The 18243-nt window shown below is 41.7% G+C and overlaps 3 protein-coding genes across 3 annotated transcripts in view; 2 read left to right on the top strand and 1 right to left on the bottom strand.

Annotated features, from left to right (window-relative positions):
- scpep1 (serine carboxypeptidase 1) overlaps positions 1-1055 on the bottom strand; it is a 6616-nt gene extending 5561 nt beyond the window's left edge. The window contains exons 1-2 of the mRNA XM_046074910.1: positions 934-1055; positions 518-657 (exon numbers count right to left, since the gene is read on the bottom strand). Coding sequence (XP_045930866.1) covers positions 518-657; positions 934-994 — 201 coding nt within the window. The 5' untranslated portion in view covers positions 995-1055. The remainder of the gene's footprint in view (positions 1-517; positions 658-933) is intronic.
- Positions 1056-3180: 2125 nt separating this feature from the next.
- On the top strand, positions 3181-9290 carry coil (coilin p80). The gene is made up of 7 exons (XM_046074898.1): positions 3181-3478; positions 5548-6544; positions 6656-6745; positions 7715-7762; positions 7896-7965; positions 8268-8356; positions 8862-9290. The coding sequence occupies exons 1-7, from the start codon at positions 3228-3230 to the stop codon at positions 8907-8909; spliced, it is 1593 nt and encodes a 530-aa protein (XP_045930854.1). The 5' UTR covers positions 3181-3227; the 3' UTR covers positions 8910-9290.
- A 1243-nt stretch (positions 9291-10533) lies between these two features.
- rab11fip4a (RAB11 family interacting protein 4 (class II) a) overlaps positions 10534-18243 on the top strand; it is a 24820-nt gene continuing 17110 nt past the window's right edge. The window contains exons 1-3 of the mRNA XM_046030226.1: positions 10534-10782; positions 16232-16319; positions 16713-16801. Of these exons, the coding sequence (XP_045886182.1) occupies positions 10630-10782; positions 16232-16319; positions 16713-16801 (330 nt within the window). The 5' untranslated portion in view covers positions 10534-10629. The remainder of the gene's footprint in view (positions 10783-16231; positions 16320-16712; positions 16802-18243) is intronic.

The raw sequence follows: 18243 nt of genomic DNA, 5'->3' as shown, positions 1-18243 counted from the left end.
GGTTACTCAGTCAGTCACAGACCAGATGCCCCCCCCCCCCTCCCCCCCCCTCCCCCCCTTTATTTGCTACAAATGCTATGTGAGCTGCGGACATCCATTTCTAAAGGTAGACCAGTGTTTGTGACTTTCCCTACCTTTGCAGCAGCCACTCATTTAGGAGTTGTTTTTATATTTCTATGACATGAACTAAAACCTGCTTCAGTTAGCGGTGTAGTATTGCACTTCCATAAAGTTGTCAATGGCTGAGTAGTATTCCCCACGGCCAATTAACTGATTTTGATGTGTAAAGCAAAAATCAGTGTGCCCCCTTATAGACCCATCTCATACTGTATGGGTCAGTCTCTGTTAATCTCTTTTTCTAATGCATGGGAACCTGGAGCTGCCTGAAGTTAAGGGAAAGCACATTCAGAGACACAAGACAATACAGGATGCTTGGGGGGGAAATAAGCCCAACTCTGAGACACGTAAATCGGTTAAGACGTGCAGAAACAGCTAAAAGTTGGTGGTCGTATCTTACCTGCAGCCACATGACCAGAGGCAGGTCCTTGTACTCTGCAGACTGGCTGTCGGCATAGTACAGCCACCAGAACATATGGGCCCCATCCCTCACTTCCACATAGCTCCAGGTTTCTTTGCCTCTCAGCGGACTGGGGAGCCCTGCGCGGGATTCAGGAAGACTCGCAGCTTTAACGTGGCATTACGTTACCGTGTTACTTACAGGCCAATTCTAATAAAGTAGTAAACCAATACAGGCACAAGAAGCTATTGAAATGAGCAGCGTTACTTTCGATTTGCAGTCAGCTGATCAAGGCATGCTGTGATACGAAACCAGTATTTTCAGACTTCGCAGACATTAAACAGTGTAATTTGTTCGCTCGGGATGTCTGACTTCAGCTGGCTAAAAAAAATGTATATCGAAGCCATAAATCATACCTTTACTGGCGACAACGGCGAGTAGAAACAAGAAAGTGGAGGCTGCTCCTGCCCGGCCCATTGTTGACGCTTGAGTTTGTGGACCGCGCTGCACACGCCTTTATTACTGCAAGAAATCACATGACCACACCTAGCGGTCAGCTGACTGACGACGTGGTTTGTTTTAGTTCACTGTTTCAAAACTTGCCATGTGGAAGGAAAGGTGGAAACTAGGCAAGATATGTAGTCCAGAATAAATTTAATACAAAAGTTAAATTTAATAGAATAAAGTAGGAATTTCAACTAATAAAGAATAGAGATACTGTTTAAAGGGATAGTAAGTGATTGTAATCCAGTAGGTTACTTTCATATATATATATATATATGAAAGTAACCTACTGGACAGGGGCATCAACCCAGCAGCAGGACCAGTATCTGCTCCTTTGCGCTAAAAGGAACATGAGTAGCACTGCCAGAGGCCTACAAGATGACCTCCAGCGGGCTACTGGTGTGCATGTTATGTGTGCTGTTCATACTGTCAGAAAAAGACTCCATGAAGGCCTGATATCTAGTGTCTAGTGGGATCTGTGCTGTGCTGATATTTGCAAGAGAACACCAGAATCGGCAGGTCCACCATTGGTGCTCCATTCTCTTCTCAGATGAGAGCAGGTTCACACTGAGAACATGTGACAGACGTGAAATAGTCTGGAGACGCCGTGGTGAACGTTATGCTGCCCGCAACATCATCCAGCATGACCAGTTTAGCGGTGGGTCAGGGGGGTCTGAAGAGGCACAGACTGCCAGCTCCTAGCCATCCAGCCTGACTGCTGTTAGGTACCGGGATGAAATCCTCAGAGCCATTGTCAGACTTTATGTTGGTGCAGTGGGCCCTGGATTCCTCCTGGTGCAGGACAATGCCCGGGCTCATGTGGCCTGAGTGTGTAGGCAGTTCCTGGATGATGAAGGCATTGATGCCATTGACTGGCTCTCACGTTCCCCAGACCTGAATTCAATTGAGAACCTCTGAGACGTAATGTATCGGTGCATCCAACGCCGCCAAGTAGCGCCGCAGACTGTCCTGGAGCTCACTGATGCCCTGATCCAGGCCTGGTAGGAGATGCCCCAGGACACCATCTGCCATCTCATCAGAAGCATGCCCAGACATTGTCGGAAATGCATAAAGGCACATGGGGCGCTGTACACACTACTGAGTCACATTCGGAGTTGCCATGCTGAAAGTCACACAAGTTAGACCAGCCTATGATTTCAACTTTTTAGATTAGATTTTTGGTTGGTGATTTAAGTTTCCATTGGCCGTTGTTACGCCATTTTTTTCTCAACAAATTATACAATGCACAGTAAAAATTTTTAAATTTAATTCGAGATCTGATGTGTGATTTAAGTGTTCCCTTATTTTTTTGGGATATACCGGTGTGTATATATATATATATATATATGTACGTATGTGTGTATGGAAATGTTTCTTGAAGTATATGTCAGTAAACTATATATTAACAATCATTTTTTAAGGGAGAGGTTGACATTTTTTGGTGTAAATCAGCTAAAGTCTGACATTCTGGATTTTTCTCTCAAGCTAGCTACCAAAAAAAAAAAACATTTTTTCTATTGAAGACATTCTGATGAACTACAATTGCCTTAATTCCTTGCGCTCAGCATGCTGTATTACTCTCTCCCTCCACTCCAACAGAGGGCAGTGTTGGGAAAGAGTTGGCTTAAAAGAGGCCACTGCTACCTCGACTTCCGGTGAGTCATTTGTTCTTCACAATAAAAGCCCAAAGGACAAAAAAACATCTAAATGGATTTAATTATAGATTGATTTAAATTGATTTGATCATCAAAACAATTGACCTCAGATTAATAAATGTAGTATTTTAAAAATGTATGTATTATAAAGAAAGAAAAATATAATTAATATGTAATTTAGGCAAATTCACCCACATAGCCTACTTCACAACTTGACATTTAATAGCCTACTATGAATACGATGCAGAAACGGGATTCATGTAGTCATTATATAAAAAAACGTTTTAATTCTGAAAAGTAATTTTGGCTGGTGTTTTCTCTAATTTGGTAAAAATGCAATCAACAATGTTATGAGTAAGGGTAATATCTTTATCACTTCAAGATAGTAATGTCAAACTGATTTTAATAAACTGCTTTTGGTTTAGGTTTCTCCAGTTACGATCCTATGTGTGGATTGATTTGACACTCTTGTCCTGAAAACTCCGATCGAAAAAACTCCTCTTGTTTCCGGCGGAACACGAGCAGTGCGTTTTTGGCGTGTGGTAGCCGTCATGGCTACTCACAGCAACAACTTTGTGCGCGTGCGATTATACTTTGACTATCCGCCGCCCGCTGTCATTGATTGCCGCATGTGCTGGCTGCTGGTGGACTTGAACACGTGTCGCGTGGTGTCGGATCTGGAGAGTATCATCAGGGAGAAGTTCGAGTTCAGCCGCGGGAGCATCCTCAGCCTCTTCATAGAAGACTGCTACCTGCCGCACACGGAGAGCATCTATGTGGTGCGGGACAACGACAGCGTCAGGTGCGCGTGCTTTTGTTACGACGGTAGTCATATTGTCTGAGAGTTCATGGGTGCATGTGGCAGCTCTCAGTTCAGCTCAAGGACGCTTACAGATGTAGGCAAAGACAAGCATGGAGTTTAGTCATTTTCGGGCCCCCTCCTTTCTAAGACGACGCTGAAGTTGGCTTCCGATTCGGCAGCTCTGTCGAGGCAGATGGCCGCCCACCCTGAGCCATGGTTCTGCTCGAGGTTTCTGCCTCTTAAAAGGAAATTTTTCCTTGCCTCTGTCTCCTAGTGCTGCTCTTGGTGGGAACTGTTGGGCTTCTGTAAATAACATCATAGAGTACGGTCTAGACCTGCTCTTTTATGAAAAGCGCTGTGAGATAACTGTTGTGGTGATTATATAAATAAAATTGAATTGAATGAGGTAAGTTTGAAAATCACCAGGCAGGCTACCCTATACAAGGTATAGGCTTCATGACCCAGCTCTGTTGATACTGGATATTAGTGGATAGACAGAATTTGCAGTTGTTTAGGTTACAATTAGAGCCTAAGGGCTTAAATCCAGCTCTGGCCTCCAATAACATCTTTATTTTATGATCTTTTCTCAGTCGGGTGGGATGATCTCTTGCACCTGCAGAGGCAGAGATACAGTTTGTCAGCATCAGGCTCACTTAGAAAGACGACGCTGGAGTCAGCATCCGATTCGGCAGTTAAGGGGAAAGTAAAGGGAAAGTTACGTGAAAGTTAACTTACGTTGCTGAGCCACAGATTCTCCGTTGTTTGCGCCTCTTACTGCTGTGAAAGCTGTTATCCATTTTAGCAAAGAAAACAAAACAAAAAAAACTTTATTTTATTTGTGAAAATGAAAAAAGGGCAATTTCACTGCTTTTTCTCCACATGCAGACCACATTAGACCAGGTCCAGATCCAAAACCACTATACCTAGAGCTCACAAATCTGGACTAGAATGTCCCACAGAGTCTAAGGTTTCAACCAAACACAGTTTCAGATTTGTGAAACCTTTATTCAATTTGGGCTGAACGATAAACATTTTTTGAGAACTGAGATTATTTTGCTTGATATCGCATTTCCGATATGATTTGCGATGTTGAAGGGAATGATAGTTTTCACATAATTATTCTCATTTTCATTGAAAAACGGTATTGTAACAATGTCCCAAATAAATATTAAAATCTACTAATACACAAGTTTTATATTGAAAACTTTTCTCTGCATAAAAAATAACAACCAATACCTTTTGTAAACATATGAGAATCATCTAAGTGTGAATTATCAAGATTTTATATTATATAGGTAACACAATGACCCCGTGGACAATTATATGAAAAGAAATAAGTCTTTAGAAGACAGTGATAGTAAGTGCAATGAGCCCAAAAACTGACTTAAATACAGAGCAGTCTGTAGCGTTTGTAGATCTGCTGGTTGGTAAACAGCGTAACGTGTTATCATGTGCAGCGGATGAATAGACTCTGCAGACACACGACGCACACAGCAGCAGAACAACGTGTAGCGTTTTTACAAGAGCAGCAACACCTTCGGTTTACACGCTGTTAGCAAGTCAGAGAAACAAACCAAAGCTACAAATTAACTCACCCTGCGCTCACTATAAGGTCATTTTCTTCAATCAAGTTTCCCTCAGCGCTCTCACAAAAACTAAAATAGGACCGGAGTGACTGAAAAATCTCTGCAGCGCTGTCCTCCGCCGTCATTGACCCAAACAAACTGTTTCATTCCTAGTGGGAGGTGTCCTGGAGCATTAATGCAATATTATTTCTCTCCTATTTGTTTTTGTCTTAACTCAAGATCTACTTGCTAGCTTTCTCCAATGCTTTCCACGACTTTTTCAGTTTTCATGAATAGAGCTCAGTTATCATGTCACTTAAAGCCCAAAAGCTCTGGGAAAAGCCAGTAAGTCAACCTCAAATTAGGATTCGACTTTGTCAGATACTACTTCCAAGTTCAAGAAATTGACTTTGACTTTCATCTGAAAATGTTTTGACTTTTTCCTTTTTAAAGACGTGTTTCTAAATGCTCCAGAGTTGCTCATGTTCACTCTTACTTTGCCAGGGTGAAGGTGGACTACCTGGCTCAGGTGAATGGGCACGGCGGCTGTCCAGATACAGCAAGTGAAAACAGCAGAAAGAGGCAGAGACCCGCAGAGGAGGACGGGCCCGGGGAACATGGAGTGGGTGTGGAGCTGAAGAAGAAAAAGAGGAAAAAAATGTGTCTGGAGAGGGATGCTAAGCAGGCTTTAGTTGATGAGAGCACTGACAAGTCACAAGGAAAGCAAAAAGAGAAGAGGAAAAGAAAGGAGGCGGAGGTAAATGGCCCTGCTGTCACCTGCAAACCAGCTGCTTCTACCAATAAAATCCCAGCTAGTGTACACCAGCCAGTTAAAAGCACCAAGAAACCCCCAGTGGCACCAGCAAGAACACAGAATGTCTCCTCTTCAGATTCCAGTAGTGAAGAGGATGCAGCTCCCAAAAAAAGAGCTGCTCAAAAACCGGCACCCAAAACACCCTCCTCCACCCCTGCTGCTTCCAAGGTGCCTCCAACCACCAAACCCAGGCAGACAAAATCACACCCTCCTCCGTCATCCTCTTCTGAAACAGTCTCCTCCTCTGATGAGGCCTCCAGTGTAAAAAGCCCGCCAAAAAACAAGCCCGTGAACTCCACAGCCCCCAAAGGAAGAATAAGTGAAAACTCTAAATCTCAGCAGGCTCCTCCGGCCCAGCAGTCCACAAACGGGGCACAGAAACAGGCTGCGAGCGTAGCGCTGCCTCCTCGTGACAAAACCACGGAGCCTTGTGACTCAGACGGACAAGAGGAGATCGAGCTGGTTATCCGACGGCCATTGCAGCTGGGCCGTGGTGTGGGTAGGCCGTCGGCTTGGGGAGGCCGTGGCCGGGGGAAAAACAGGCGTGGTGGACCTGGAGAGTTTGGATGGGGTGAAGGCAGAGGGGGCATCAGAGGGCACAAGGACGGCTTTGACTTCAGCTATAATGGGACCAAGGAGCCATCCTACCAGACTGATTCACTGACCAACATGTCTGTGGTCCTCCAGGTCTGTCTGCACCTTCCAGTTCAAGTGCATCACTAGTGTACATGTCAAGATAACATTGTGGAATACTGTGGATGAACATTATTATTCTCTTTTATGTGTCTCTGCGTGCAGAACGGCGCAGAAAGTGCTCCCAAACAGGATTACAGCTCTATGCCCCTGCTAGCTGCACCTCCACAAGTGGGGCAGAAGATTGTGTTCAAGGTAAACTTAGTCTAGTCTCTTCAGCTACAGTATTAACACTGCATACCTACAACCTAACCTGTTTTGCTTTGTAGCCCTGTTTCTACTGTTCAGTTTGGATCAAACATGGTAAAATCCACTCTTATTTCCCACAAATCTCTTGGAGAAGCTCCTTTCAATCATAAAGCGCCATATAGGGGGGAAAAAAAGTACCACCAGGTCTCTCAAAATGACACAGGATAACTGTGTAACTGCCCTTAAACAGCTGCCCTTAATATACAATGAAGAAACAAACAGAGGACCGTGACTTTTCACTCACATTTTCACGTTTTACACAGAAACACACATTTCATAGATACTGTAGAAGTACGAAAAGATTTACAAAGTGAGAGCCAGACACATTTTAATAGCTAAAAGAATTAACGCAAATTGTTGAGCACAAAATAGAAATGAAGGTCAAATAATGTAATTGAACTTCTGAGTTTAAACTTAGTAAGGGTGGGGCCCCCCGGTAGCTCACCAGGTAGTACCATGTACTTACCACAGTGGCCCTTTGCAGAAGATCATCCCCTTTCCCTCGCCTGCCTTTCCTGTCACTGTTTACTAAAGCTAACACGCCCCGAAAGAATTTATCTTCACACTTACTAAGACTAAAAATAGGCCTGAGGGTGACAAATTAATCGTGACTAACCAAATAAATAATTAACAGATTAGTTGGCTACAAAAATAGTCATTAGTTGCAGCCCTAGTTGCAGGTGAATTACCAGTAGCTTTTAATGCTGTTTGAAAGTGAATTTTTCTTTTCACATTTAATGTAATCAACCATATATATTTATTTATCTTTATTCCATTAACAGATCTGCCACCAATAATGGAAAGCAATAGTATTAAATCATTGAGTGCACTTTTGTTAAAGTAAGAGACTGAACTTTGAATCTAGTTGCAAGCTTAAATTCCTAACTCCATTTCTTTGTTTGTGTGTGTTCCCAGTTGCTGGAGCTAACCGAGAACTATACACCTGAGGTATCAGAATATAAGGTGGGTGTAATCATTTCTGCCACAGTAATCTAAAACGGCAGCTTTGACTATTGATATCATGTTACTGTAAAGGGCCTTGGAGAGAGCGTCATAATGAAGGCTTCACTAACAGCCATGTTGCTGCACTTTTTAGGAGGGAAAGATCCTGAGCTTTGACCCAACCACCAAACAGGTTGACCTGGAACTACTTAATACTTTTCAAGGTAGGAATCATTTCACCATTGACCTATAAAATATTATTATTAAAATGCCTAGTTCAAAGTTAATATGTCAACATGCTAAAGATTAGTTTTCCAGGTAAAGAAGTAGTGGTGGAATCCCTGGTATTGATGAATAACCCTGTTAGCTTACTATAGACATACCTTATTATAGTTATTATAAACACTTTCGGAGCAGAAGTCATGGACTTTTAAATGGAATTTACGTAGCCAGAGCAGATTGTACAGTATTTTCCAACATTTACCACACATTTGTGATTACTCATAACCTGCTGTTTCTCCCACAGCTCCTGTAGAACCTGGAAAGTTTGACCTGGTTTATCAGAACCCGGATGGCTCGGAGAGCGTGGAGTATGCAGTATCCAGAAGCTCTCGGGTAAGCCTTAGCATGTAGCTACTATTATATCAATAATCTCATAAACGGCACTTCTTAATGAAATAGTTCAGCGTTGTCATTTCATTCCTTTCTATTAGCATCTGTACAAGTAAGCTATGAAAGTTAAAAAGCTTATTGCATAGAATGTCTTATTACAAAGGAACACTGATGTTTACTTGTTTGGGTCTCTGTCTGTACGATTGGCAGTAGGACACAGTTACAGTGTCAGCAGAAGCAGTTAAAGCCAAAGCTTTTTTTTTTTTGTCTCTGAGGCCACATTTTACCCCCCTTCTCTCGACTTTGAGTGAGTGCATTCACCAGAGATCCCCTGTTTTTAATTCCTCATCCAAACAGGAGAAAGTGGTGAAGAGACAATAACAGCTGCATATGCAGAAAGTAGCAGTAGTTCTAATTTGGGAGCCGTTTTCTCTAGTATTTCCCAAAGTATCCATTTCAATGTTGTTTTAATCTTAGTTAAAGTAACATCTTTACTTTCCTCCCACAGGTGACAGAACGGTGGGACTCCCTGCTGGAACCAAGGCTGATCATTTAAATTTGACCAGTGACTGTGTACACCTCCCCCCAGTTTGGCAAAATGGATTTGCCTTTTCTCGAATAAACTATTTTCAGGATCCTGTGATATGTTCTCCAGCGCCTGAGTTAAACTGGGAGTCCCCTCTTTACATTGCGTATGAAAGCTAAGGGATATGATAGTTGAATATATTCTCTTGTCTGTGAGCTGCTGCATTGCAATGTACAGGTGTACCTATTGAAAGATTTTTTAATCGTTGCATTTAAATTGGGTTAGATATGAAATGCTGTTATTTTTAATATGTGGAATGAGTGATTGTTTCCAGGACTGGGACTGTACAGTTGTGTGACTGACTATCAGTCTTGTATAATCTCTTTTTGTAATAAAACCCTGTGTCTTCTGCTTTGACTCTAGGGTAGATCTATTTTGTATTATTCCAATGTGGAAATTTTCGTTGTTGCTAAACACAATGTAAACATTATGTCATAGTAAGTTAGGTTTTACACAAAAAAGTGCAAAGTCAAAATTATGATATTAAGTCAGGTTTTAGATTAGAGAGAACATTGTTTTCCTAGTGAAATGAGTCCAAATTTTGATTTGTCACTTGCTGTATTCCAATTTCAATCTGTGTTGTTTTTACAGTTAGATTACAAGATAAAAACATCTTTATTGTTATGTACTAGCAGGAAATTATGCCTATAAGAATTCAATGCAAAAACAAAAGATATGTATTCATTTTTGTCAATCTCAATCTATTTTGAGCTGTCTCACCACCATAATCTGTTAATATAACTTCTTTTTGCAGCTACTACATCTTCCCTTGCATTACTTTTGCATGAGGAAAACTTACATCAACAGCAAATTTGGAAATCATTTTTTCCCCCCACTGAGACATACTACATGCTCAAACTTATTATAAAGTAAGGAACTGGGACCCAACTCTTATCTAATAATTTTGATATATTTAGTCAAACTTCTGACTTAAAGAGACTATAACTTATAGCCATTATGTGACATTTATTAGAACATTTGAAGGTAGTTTGAGAGTAGTACAAAAAATTTTAGTTTTTTAGTAATATCAGTTGCATAGAAATAATCTTAGCTAAGATTAGCTACTTTAGCCACCACAATCCACTGGGCACACAACACCAAGGCTGAAGTGGCAAAATCCCTATTGACTATTGAATTGAGCAAATGTGTGCTTTATGTCTTATGAATGCAATTTCTTCACTAAGACGCGACATACCGTCAGATGGCATACTCTTGATTTAGTATCTCACAACTTAAGCACGTTAAAAATGGCATAATTTTCATGATTGTTTTTTGGGTGTTTATGTCATTAGATGGTCTCCAGTGCAGGTGGAGAGGAGAGCCCGCTTTATGAAGGAACAGCAGAAAGGCCATTTTAGGTCATGCAGCTACTCAATGTCCCGTTTTATTTTGGTAGAAAGCAGGAGGTCGCTGGTGACCTTCTTTTAGACAGTCTATTGTGGTAACACACCTGGATTATTAATTAGCAGCTGGCTTGTGACGCAACACCACGTGTCCTTGTCGTAAATCATCGCTCTTTTCCGTAACTTCTCGCGCCTCTTGAACAGCGACGCTGCTTATGTCACAGCAGAAACGCCAGTCGGTCCGGCGGAGCTGACGACGGGGAACGACGATGGCGAGCGTCAAACCGATTCTTTAACAGTTCATTTGATTGGTAAAAAAAAAAAATACCGACGAAGCCAACTGTACGATGGACGGACGTGCTTTTCCCGACCAAGAGCAGCTCCTGCAGTTTCTGAGGAGGCTGAAGGAGGTTTTCGACGTATGTGACGAGGATGCTGACGGCTTCATCCGGGTGGAGCACTTGATGGACCTCGGTCTTCAGTTCGGTCAAGGAGACGAGGTGACAGGCTGGGAAGGACCGTGTGTCCACATACACATAGCTCCTTTACACCCGTGTTCTGTATTTAACAAGCAGTGGTCCGTCAGCCAACATTTTGATAAAGATATTTAGTAACAAGTGGCGGCTGACAGACCCTCTGTGCTCCTGACAACAACAGGCAAACTGTGCTACGTTTTTAAATGGTAGCATTTAATGACTCATTAACTACACATTAGCTAGTGTGCTAGCATATTTGCGGGACTGGTGTGCTGCTGTATCACAGTTGACTGCAACTGACCTGTCGTGTTTGCTACCTCCTTAAGTCTTTTTTTGTCTCTTGTGCGTTTTCCATATTATTGAAATGACTTCCAACTTACTAACACTAGAAAAACCAGATGAAGTATTAGGGGGTTTAACAGATTTCTTGAGGATTTCAGGGGTATTCCTATTATAAATGTTGGATATTGTGACATCAAACTGTACTTCCTACTTGCAGAACAAATCCCAGTGATTTATTTTGCATAGTTTGAAGCTGTGTAGAATTAAATTCACTTGATTAACTGGAAACAAACATTCCTGTCTGGTTATATTATCACTACAGTTTTTTAATTGATTTTCCTGTACTGAAAGAGATGGTGAAGCCAGTGGTGGAGAGGCCTTTAGCTGATTTCTCACTGGGTTGTCATATATCCATCAGACCTCATGCAATGAGGTGAAGAGACTTCAGATTTCAGTCTGTCTATTCCATCATGTGTTCCCATGAACTGGTCAAGCACCACCGTACAGTGCTGGAACGTGCTGGGAGAACCATTGATGGAAAGGTGTGTAGCCCATGTACGTCATTTAGAGCATTTATCTCCCAGCATTATTTTTGCTTGTGTTTGCACTTGATATGAAGCAGTGTCCCCTTGTTGCAGGTTGCATGGTTATAAGGTTGGTTAATTTGATTAATCAGTATTTTACCAAAGAGTAAACAGCATTTGGTGCAGGAAATTTTAGTTTTCTCTCATTTCCTACCTGGTTTATCATCTTGTGATGCCCTTCAACATATCTGGCAACCTCATGGGGGTCGGGACTCCTGTATGGAAACCACTGATTTTAGGTGTCTATCTACAGGATGTGCAGCTCTCCAGACACCATATGACTCTGTGACTCTGTTCTCATGCTGGTGCAGCAACCCAAGCCAAGCTACCTTGCTGTATTACCATGTTGCTACGCCTACCTTGGGTGGGCTTCAGCACCAGCAGTGCAAATGTCATGGTAGTAAACCTGGGGCACAGTGTCAGTTTAGATTTATGAAGTTGCGCGCAGTTGATATATTGTTGAATGTGCACAGACAGGGTTTTCATGTGAGCGAAGGTGCAGTGGAGGAGGAGCACCTGAAAAGATGTTGGGGGCGCAGGTGGGTGCAGATTAGCTCCAAAGGGACTCCAGACCTTTAATGTGACCTTTTGGGGCTGACAGTACCAGCAGGGGTGCCGCAGCTACTGCCAGCCTTAGGTTCAGTACCACGGAGAGTGCACTGCCAGGCGCTCTATGGTACTGAACCTGGAGTAAGCAGGGGTGCCAGTGGTCCACACTTGATTCATGATTTGACTGCCTAGCCCATGGTTCTGCAGATACTATTCCATCATATTACAATATCTTAAGATTTGGGGCCAAATACTGTGTCTGTCTTCATTAATTTAAAGTTTTGGCTGGCTGATGTGTTTGGAACAATGGTTGGAGAAAGCTGCTTCCAGACATGCTTACACAGTTTCTCTGCCCAGTCTACAAGTCTGTTCCAGGCAATGGATTGTTTACAGAGTGAAAGCCTCTTTAGAATGGATTGTAGATACATATGGATGATTAAATTGTGAATGGTGACTGAAGATGGTTTGAACTTGGTCTGATCCCACTGTGTGTTGTAATTATGGATGGAGTGTGTGTATGCCAATGTTGTCTCCAGATTGAATTCATTTCAGTATGCTATGAAATTCAAACTGCAGCATTGGGGTTAGAATAAGTAATAACATAATGCAATTTTTCATAGTCATTTGGAGTAGCTAATATTAAAAAAGAAAACCTGTTGGTGTGTTTACATTAGCTCTTGCAGCTAAGGTTTCAGAGGATGCTGCAACTGGAGTTTTAGGAATGCATAGCTGTTTGTTGGCCTTATCTAAAACAGTGGTGTGAATCATAAATAAATGCAAAACATAATAAAGCAGACTGGGTTTACCTATACCTGTCCTAAGCAGGCTTCAAGCTTTTCATACCCAGCTGAAGAAATTAAAACCAGTGGCTGCCTGGAAGAATTGGAAATTAATCCTGAAACACTAATAGGCATTGGAAAATGCAAAAATGTAAAGTAGAGTGTTGTAGCACAGTTTCTGTAGTTCATTTGCTAAAACATGTAATGCACTGTAAGTAATGGTTTCAGATGAGGGATAAACAAGCTTTTACATTCAAGAAGACTACCACCCAGTCCCCAAGTACAGCTTTATACTTGCATTAGAATAACTCCAGGTTATTTGGAGACTGATGTGTAAAACGTGAGATAGCAAGAGAAAGAAACTGAACCCGGTGGAGAAATTGGAATCAGTATTAGAGGAGGCAGGTTAAATCCTGGATGCACAGAGTATCACAGATAAATGATATCTAACAGTGAGAGTAGATTTTCCTTTAAGCTGTCATGGCGGCTGAGCACCCTGAACACATCACTAAAAATAACTCCGTCGCTCTTAGAGGAAGCTACTCCTTCGTCTTCCTCCTCCCCTCTCTCGGCTCCTCTCATCTCTGTGTTCTTTGTCACCATGGTGATGAGAGCTTCAGGAGGAGTCTATGCGCGTATTGGTGGGTTATTTAGCAATGAAATGAGATGGTGCCCACTGCACCAGTCCCGAATTTACGTTTATGTTTCATTTGGAAAACAATGTTCTCTCCAGTGACACATCCAGAAACATCAGTTTGTGTGGTGTTCAGTTCACTGCAGTGAGAGTCAGATAGCTACACTCTGTATGAAATAACATTTTTATTTCTCATGTTTACCTTGGAACCACACTGCTGAATGCATGTACCCTTACACACTGGGATTATTACAGTAAACATGCAATATTTATCAAAGCACATATATAATGCATTTATTCAAATGTTTATTTCTGCATTTGTTCAGTATTATTTGTACTGGAATACTGTTTTTTGTGTACTAAGACATCATTTGGTTCTCATCTTTTTCAAAGGACCAAACCATGTTGTGCTCATTTTAGCCCTACAATTTCTGTTTTCCTTATATTAAACAATTTCTGATATATTATTATTTCACACCAATATGCACCATTATTGTAGATTTGTAAATGTGTGTAAAGGTGCAGACTTATTTTAAAAGTCTACTGGTGATGCACGTGGTCATATGTTAAATGTGGGGTATGGGATTCTAATCCAGTACACGTGTTTTTGTCAAATTCAGTGGTGGTTTGTATTCAGCTCTGTAAAGCCACAGTTGACTAATGCCACTGGAGGATTTTCAAATCTTAACCAATTTAAAAAATGTAGGATACCTTAGACATAACGACAGATTTAACCGCTTCCCGGTCAGCTTGCTCTCATTGGCTGGTGCAGGTTTCTTTTCAATGTTCCAGTGCTGTTCCTTTACACGGCAGGAAATAATTGAATCGTAATTGTAAATATTGATACTTACGATAAGAAATCGGGGAGACTACCTTCTAGTCAGGTAATATTAATATTATGTTTGTAAACCTCTCACACTAACCTGTGATAACCTGTTCAGACCAGGCTCGGATCGGGAACACCCATGCGATTTTAGAGAGGAGCTCAGGTCGGAATAAAAAAAAATATTTCCCAGTTATTCTCTTGTGTGGGATTCACTGATATTATGCATTATTATGTTATTATAGGAAACCATCCAAGGAAAGCTGTAGCACACCTTGCACATGTGTCTACAAAACACTGTACTAATTTTATTGGACGCATGCATTAGGTTAAGTGCACATGTGGGACATCCCTTAGATGTTATAACAGGTGGTAGTAGAACAATAATCTGGTTTTATCTGAATGTAAATGCAAACAGGCATTTTTTTGGCCTTAAGAATTTCAGAAAAAAATACAAATCATGGCCTCTGTTAGAGCTTGAGATGTATAATAGTGTTGTAATAAGAGATTAGTTGACTGTGCGTGCCTGTCTGATGTTAAAGAGTCTGTAGGTGTTTGATATTAAATGGATGACACAGAGCAGTATTAAGTTGAGGCACAGCGTGTTGACATTTAAGCCTGTGTGACGATGTGACGCTGAGCTCTGGGGTGTGTAACTGTGCGCGTGAGATAACATTTCTCAGCACGTGGTTCTGTAGATGCCGGTGGTTGTTCCACACACTCTGCTCTCAATAGGTCATTTTGATTTATCCAGACTCAGCGACCCCGCTTCCAGCTAAGCTAATTTCAAGATCAAAGCTTGTGTCAGATGGTATTCACAACACTTGCTCTGAGTCTGACTGTCAGAGTCATAATCTTTTATGTGTGACTGTAGAGTTATTTCAACCAAAGGAAATGCTACATTGGCTTTGTGTGAAGAATAGTTGATGAAGGGGCAGAAAAAAGCTGCCCTGAGTAGAGGCATGATGGTAATGTCAGCAGTGGTCAGTGCATCTTGCTGTATGACAGGGGTGGCCAAACTACGGCCCGCAGGCCAACCGCAGCCCACTGTCTGATTTTAAATGGTGGTGAATTTTTAAACATAAACTAAAATATGGCCTGAGCTTATTGTTTGTATGTTGGACATCCTAGTTTAGGTGTTGCTGTCATCTTGAACAACTACTAGCAAGCGCTGTCATTGCACTTCTTAGCTTAAACGCTACAGACGCTACCATTTTGGACAACTACTTGACCTACAATGATGGATTGGTGCTTAGAGCTAAATGTTAACATGCTGATGTTTAGTAGAGATAATGTTTAACATTATTCACCATTTTAGTTTAGCATGATATGAATACAAACGCAAGCCAGATGGCTGTGCAGTAAGTCATTCTCACTCTCTGACACTGTAGGAGACTCATTTATGACGGATGCTTGTGCCCATGGGTTTTAGCCTCCTTGTTAGCGTGTCCGCCTCCCGTACCAGAGGTTCTTGGTTCAAGTCTGGACCATGTGGTAGTACAATCTCAGGGAGAAATGTTACACTAACAGTTACTTATCAGCAAGTACAGCTGAGGCTGAACCAAAGTATAGGAAAATGAAAGATTTGACCTGATGATAGCACTCGATGATCATCTGGGAACCATGGAAATTTGTACCAAATTTCCTGGCAACCCATCCAATATTGTTGAGATACTGTTTCACTCAAAACCAACAGCAGTATTTGAAGAGGGTTGTGCTCACACGGGTGAACTAATGCCCCTGCTCAGCTAGTTTTTGGTGGTGTCCTTATTGTAAAAATCTGAGGCAAATTTGTGATTTCACTGACTTCTGTGTCTTGCAGGTGAAGAAGTTGACCAGGTACCTTGATCCTAACGCTCATGGGAAGATCAACTTCAAAGACTTTTGCCACGGAGTGTTCGCCATCAAAGGTAAGACATGGACAGTAGATGTAAATGGTGTAATGCCAAACTATCTCTTAAACTGCAGATGATCTTCCTCCAGCACTTATCTGGATTCCACATAGCCTGTCTCACCTTGAAACTTGACAGGAGAAGTTTTTTGATGGGAAACATGAATTCAAACTCATACCTCCTCCATCCTCCCAGCTGAAAAGAGAATACACATTTGGGTGAGAATGGTCACATGGGAGGAATATTCTGCAGATATGCCTGGCTGTACTTTGTTCACATTACACAATTGGCACTGCAGTGTCCTTCTGGCAGACGAGTTTTATCTGAAAAGGGGGGGCAGAGGTGTTGTATACTGTTTTGTTTTAGTTTATTTCCCCTCCTCATCTTTCTTTCTTTCTTCCTTCCTGCCAGGTTGTGAGGAGATACTGAAGATGGCTGTGGGACCTCGCAGTGTTACCTCCAACCAGCAGTCTGTTACTGACAATGGTTACATTTACCAGGTACCATCGGCGTCGCCAGGTCATTTTCCCGGGGCTTTAGCCTCGGATGTTTTGACTGTAGGCCCGAATGTAACTCAACAACAGCAACAAAAATATTTTCCATGTTAATATGCAATAATCTTCATGATGCAGCCTTTCTCTCAGCACTTCAAAGAGGCTACTCGCAATAATATCGCTACATTTTGTTTAAAGTTCACGTAACGTGACCCCCCCCCCACTTTTACTCAGCCTCCCTGCATAGAGAGAGAGAGAGAGAGAATTGCTCACAGCTTCAGCGCTTATCCGCGACTAACCTAGCAAAACTGTAAACCATACATTTAAATATAAATGTTGTCGGTCAGTCTAGTTGTCTAGTCAATGTATTAACACAATCGGTTGACAGTCACCGCAAAGTAGTGAGAGAATATCATGACACACCTGACCGTGACACTGACACCTGTCGCTCTGTGTCCTGCTGTCTCTGTCCCCCTCGCTCTGAGACACTTTGCTCTGTTTGACTGTCTCTCTGCTCCAGGATGCTTGTCTCTGAAACGGCCCTGAGCTGAACTTCAGAGGTGGTAAAGTGAATATTTGTGTGGTGATATTTCTGTTTGATCACAAGTGTTTTCAGTTTCAGTTTTCTTCCTCTGATGAAGAGCAGTGCGCTCCTCTCGTCGAGTAGGCTACAAGTCAAATTATTTATTTATATAGGCCTAACTGTTTTTTAAAAATGGGCCAACGATCGGCCCACAAAGCATAGGCCTATACTGACATTGGGCTGGCCCAATCACATCTCTTACTAGCCCCCACTCGCTCCAGCTGTTTCTTGTTGTGGGCCAAAAAATAATTTCGCCAAAATGCACGAAAATAATCGACATATAGATAAAAGCTAAAAAAAAGAATGAGCTGCTGATTACTGCATTAGATTCTATTATATTTTTATATTCTGAATTGTCTCCTGCCTCCTAAATTTTGTCCTTCCCTTTATAAAAATAAAGACGTTTCCTCAATAAAAATTAAATAAATAAAATAAAATAAATTGGTGCAGAAAAATTCACCCGAGGAAATTAAGTGTTTAAAGCCCAGATTTTTCAGGGGGAGGACCCCCAGTTAATATTATATATATATATATATCAGTGTTAATTATTGTCAGTAGTAATAAGAAAATCATAATAAATGTAGGCTAGATGTATCATTTACTGTTGCTTTATAGACATACTTTGGGTAGGCGGGGCGGGGTGAAAACATGATTTCTGAGCTGGGCTAAGCCCCCAATGTTTCAAGAGCCTGGAAACGCCCCTGCCAGGTACAAAATTTTTCTCTGGTGGTGAAGCTTTAAACCTGTTTTCTAACTTTATGGTAGACTTTTTGCTGCTTGATACAGAAGGAAAGCTTGCAGCAACGTTCTCATGACTAACCTACAAAACAAGTCCATCTGATATTATATCATTTGTCTGATTTAA

This window comes from Micropterus dolomieu, linkage group LG02, assembly GCF_021292245.1.
Source record: "Micropterus dolomieu isolate WLL.071019.BEF.003 ecotype Adirondacks linkage group LG02, ASM2129224v1, whole genome shotgun sequence".
Lineage (NCBI taxonomy): Eukaryota > Metazoa > Chordata > Actinopteri > Centrarchiformes > Centrarchidae > Micropterus > Micropterus dolomieu.
The sequence above is the reverse complement of the archived record's forward strand: the minus strand, read 5'-3'. Positions and strand labels throughout refer to the sequence as shown.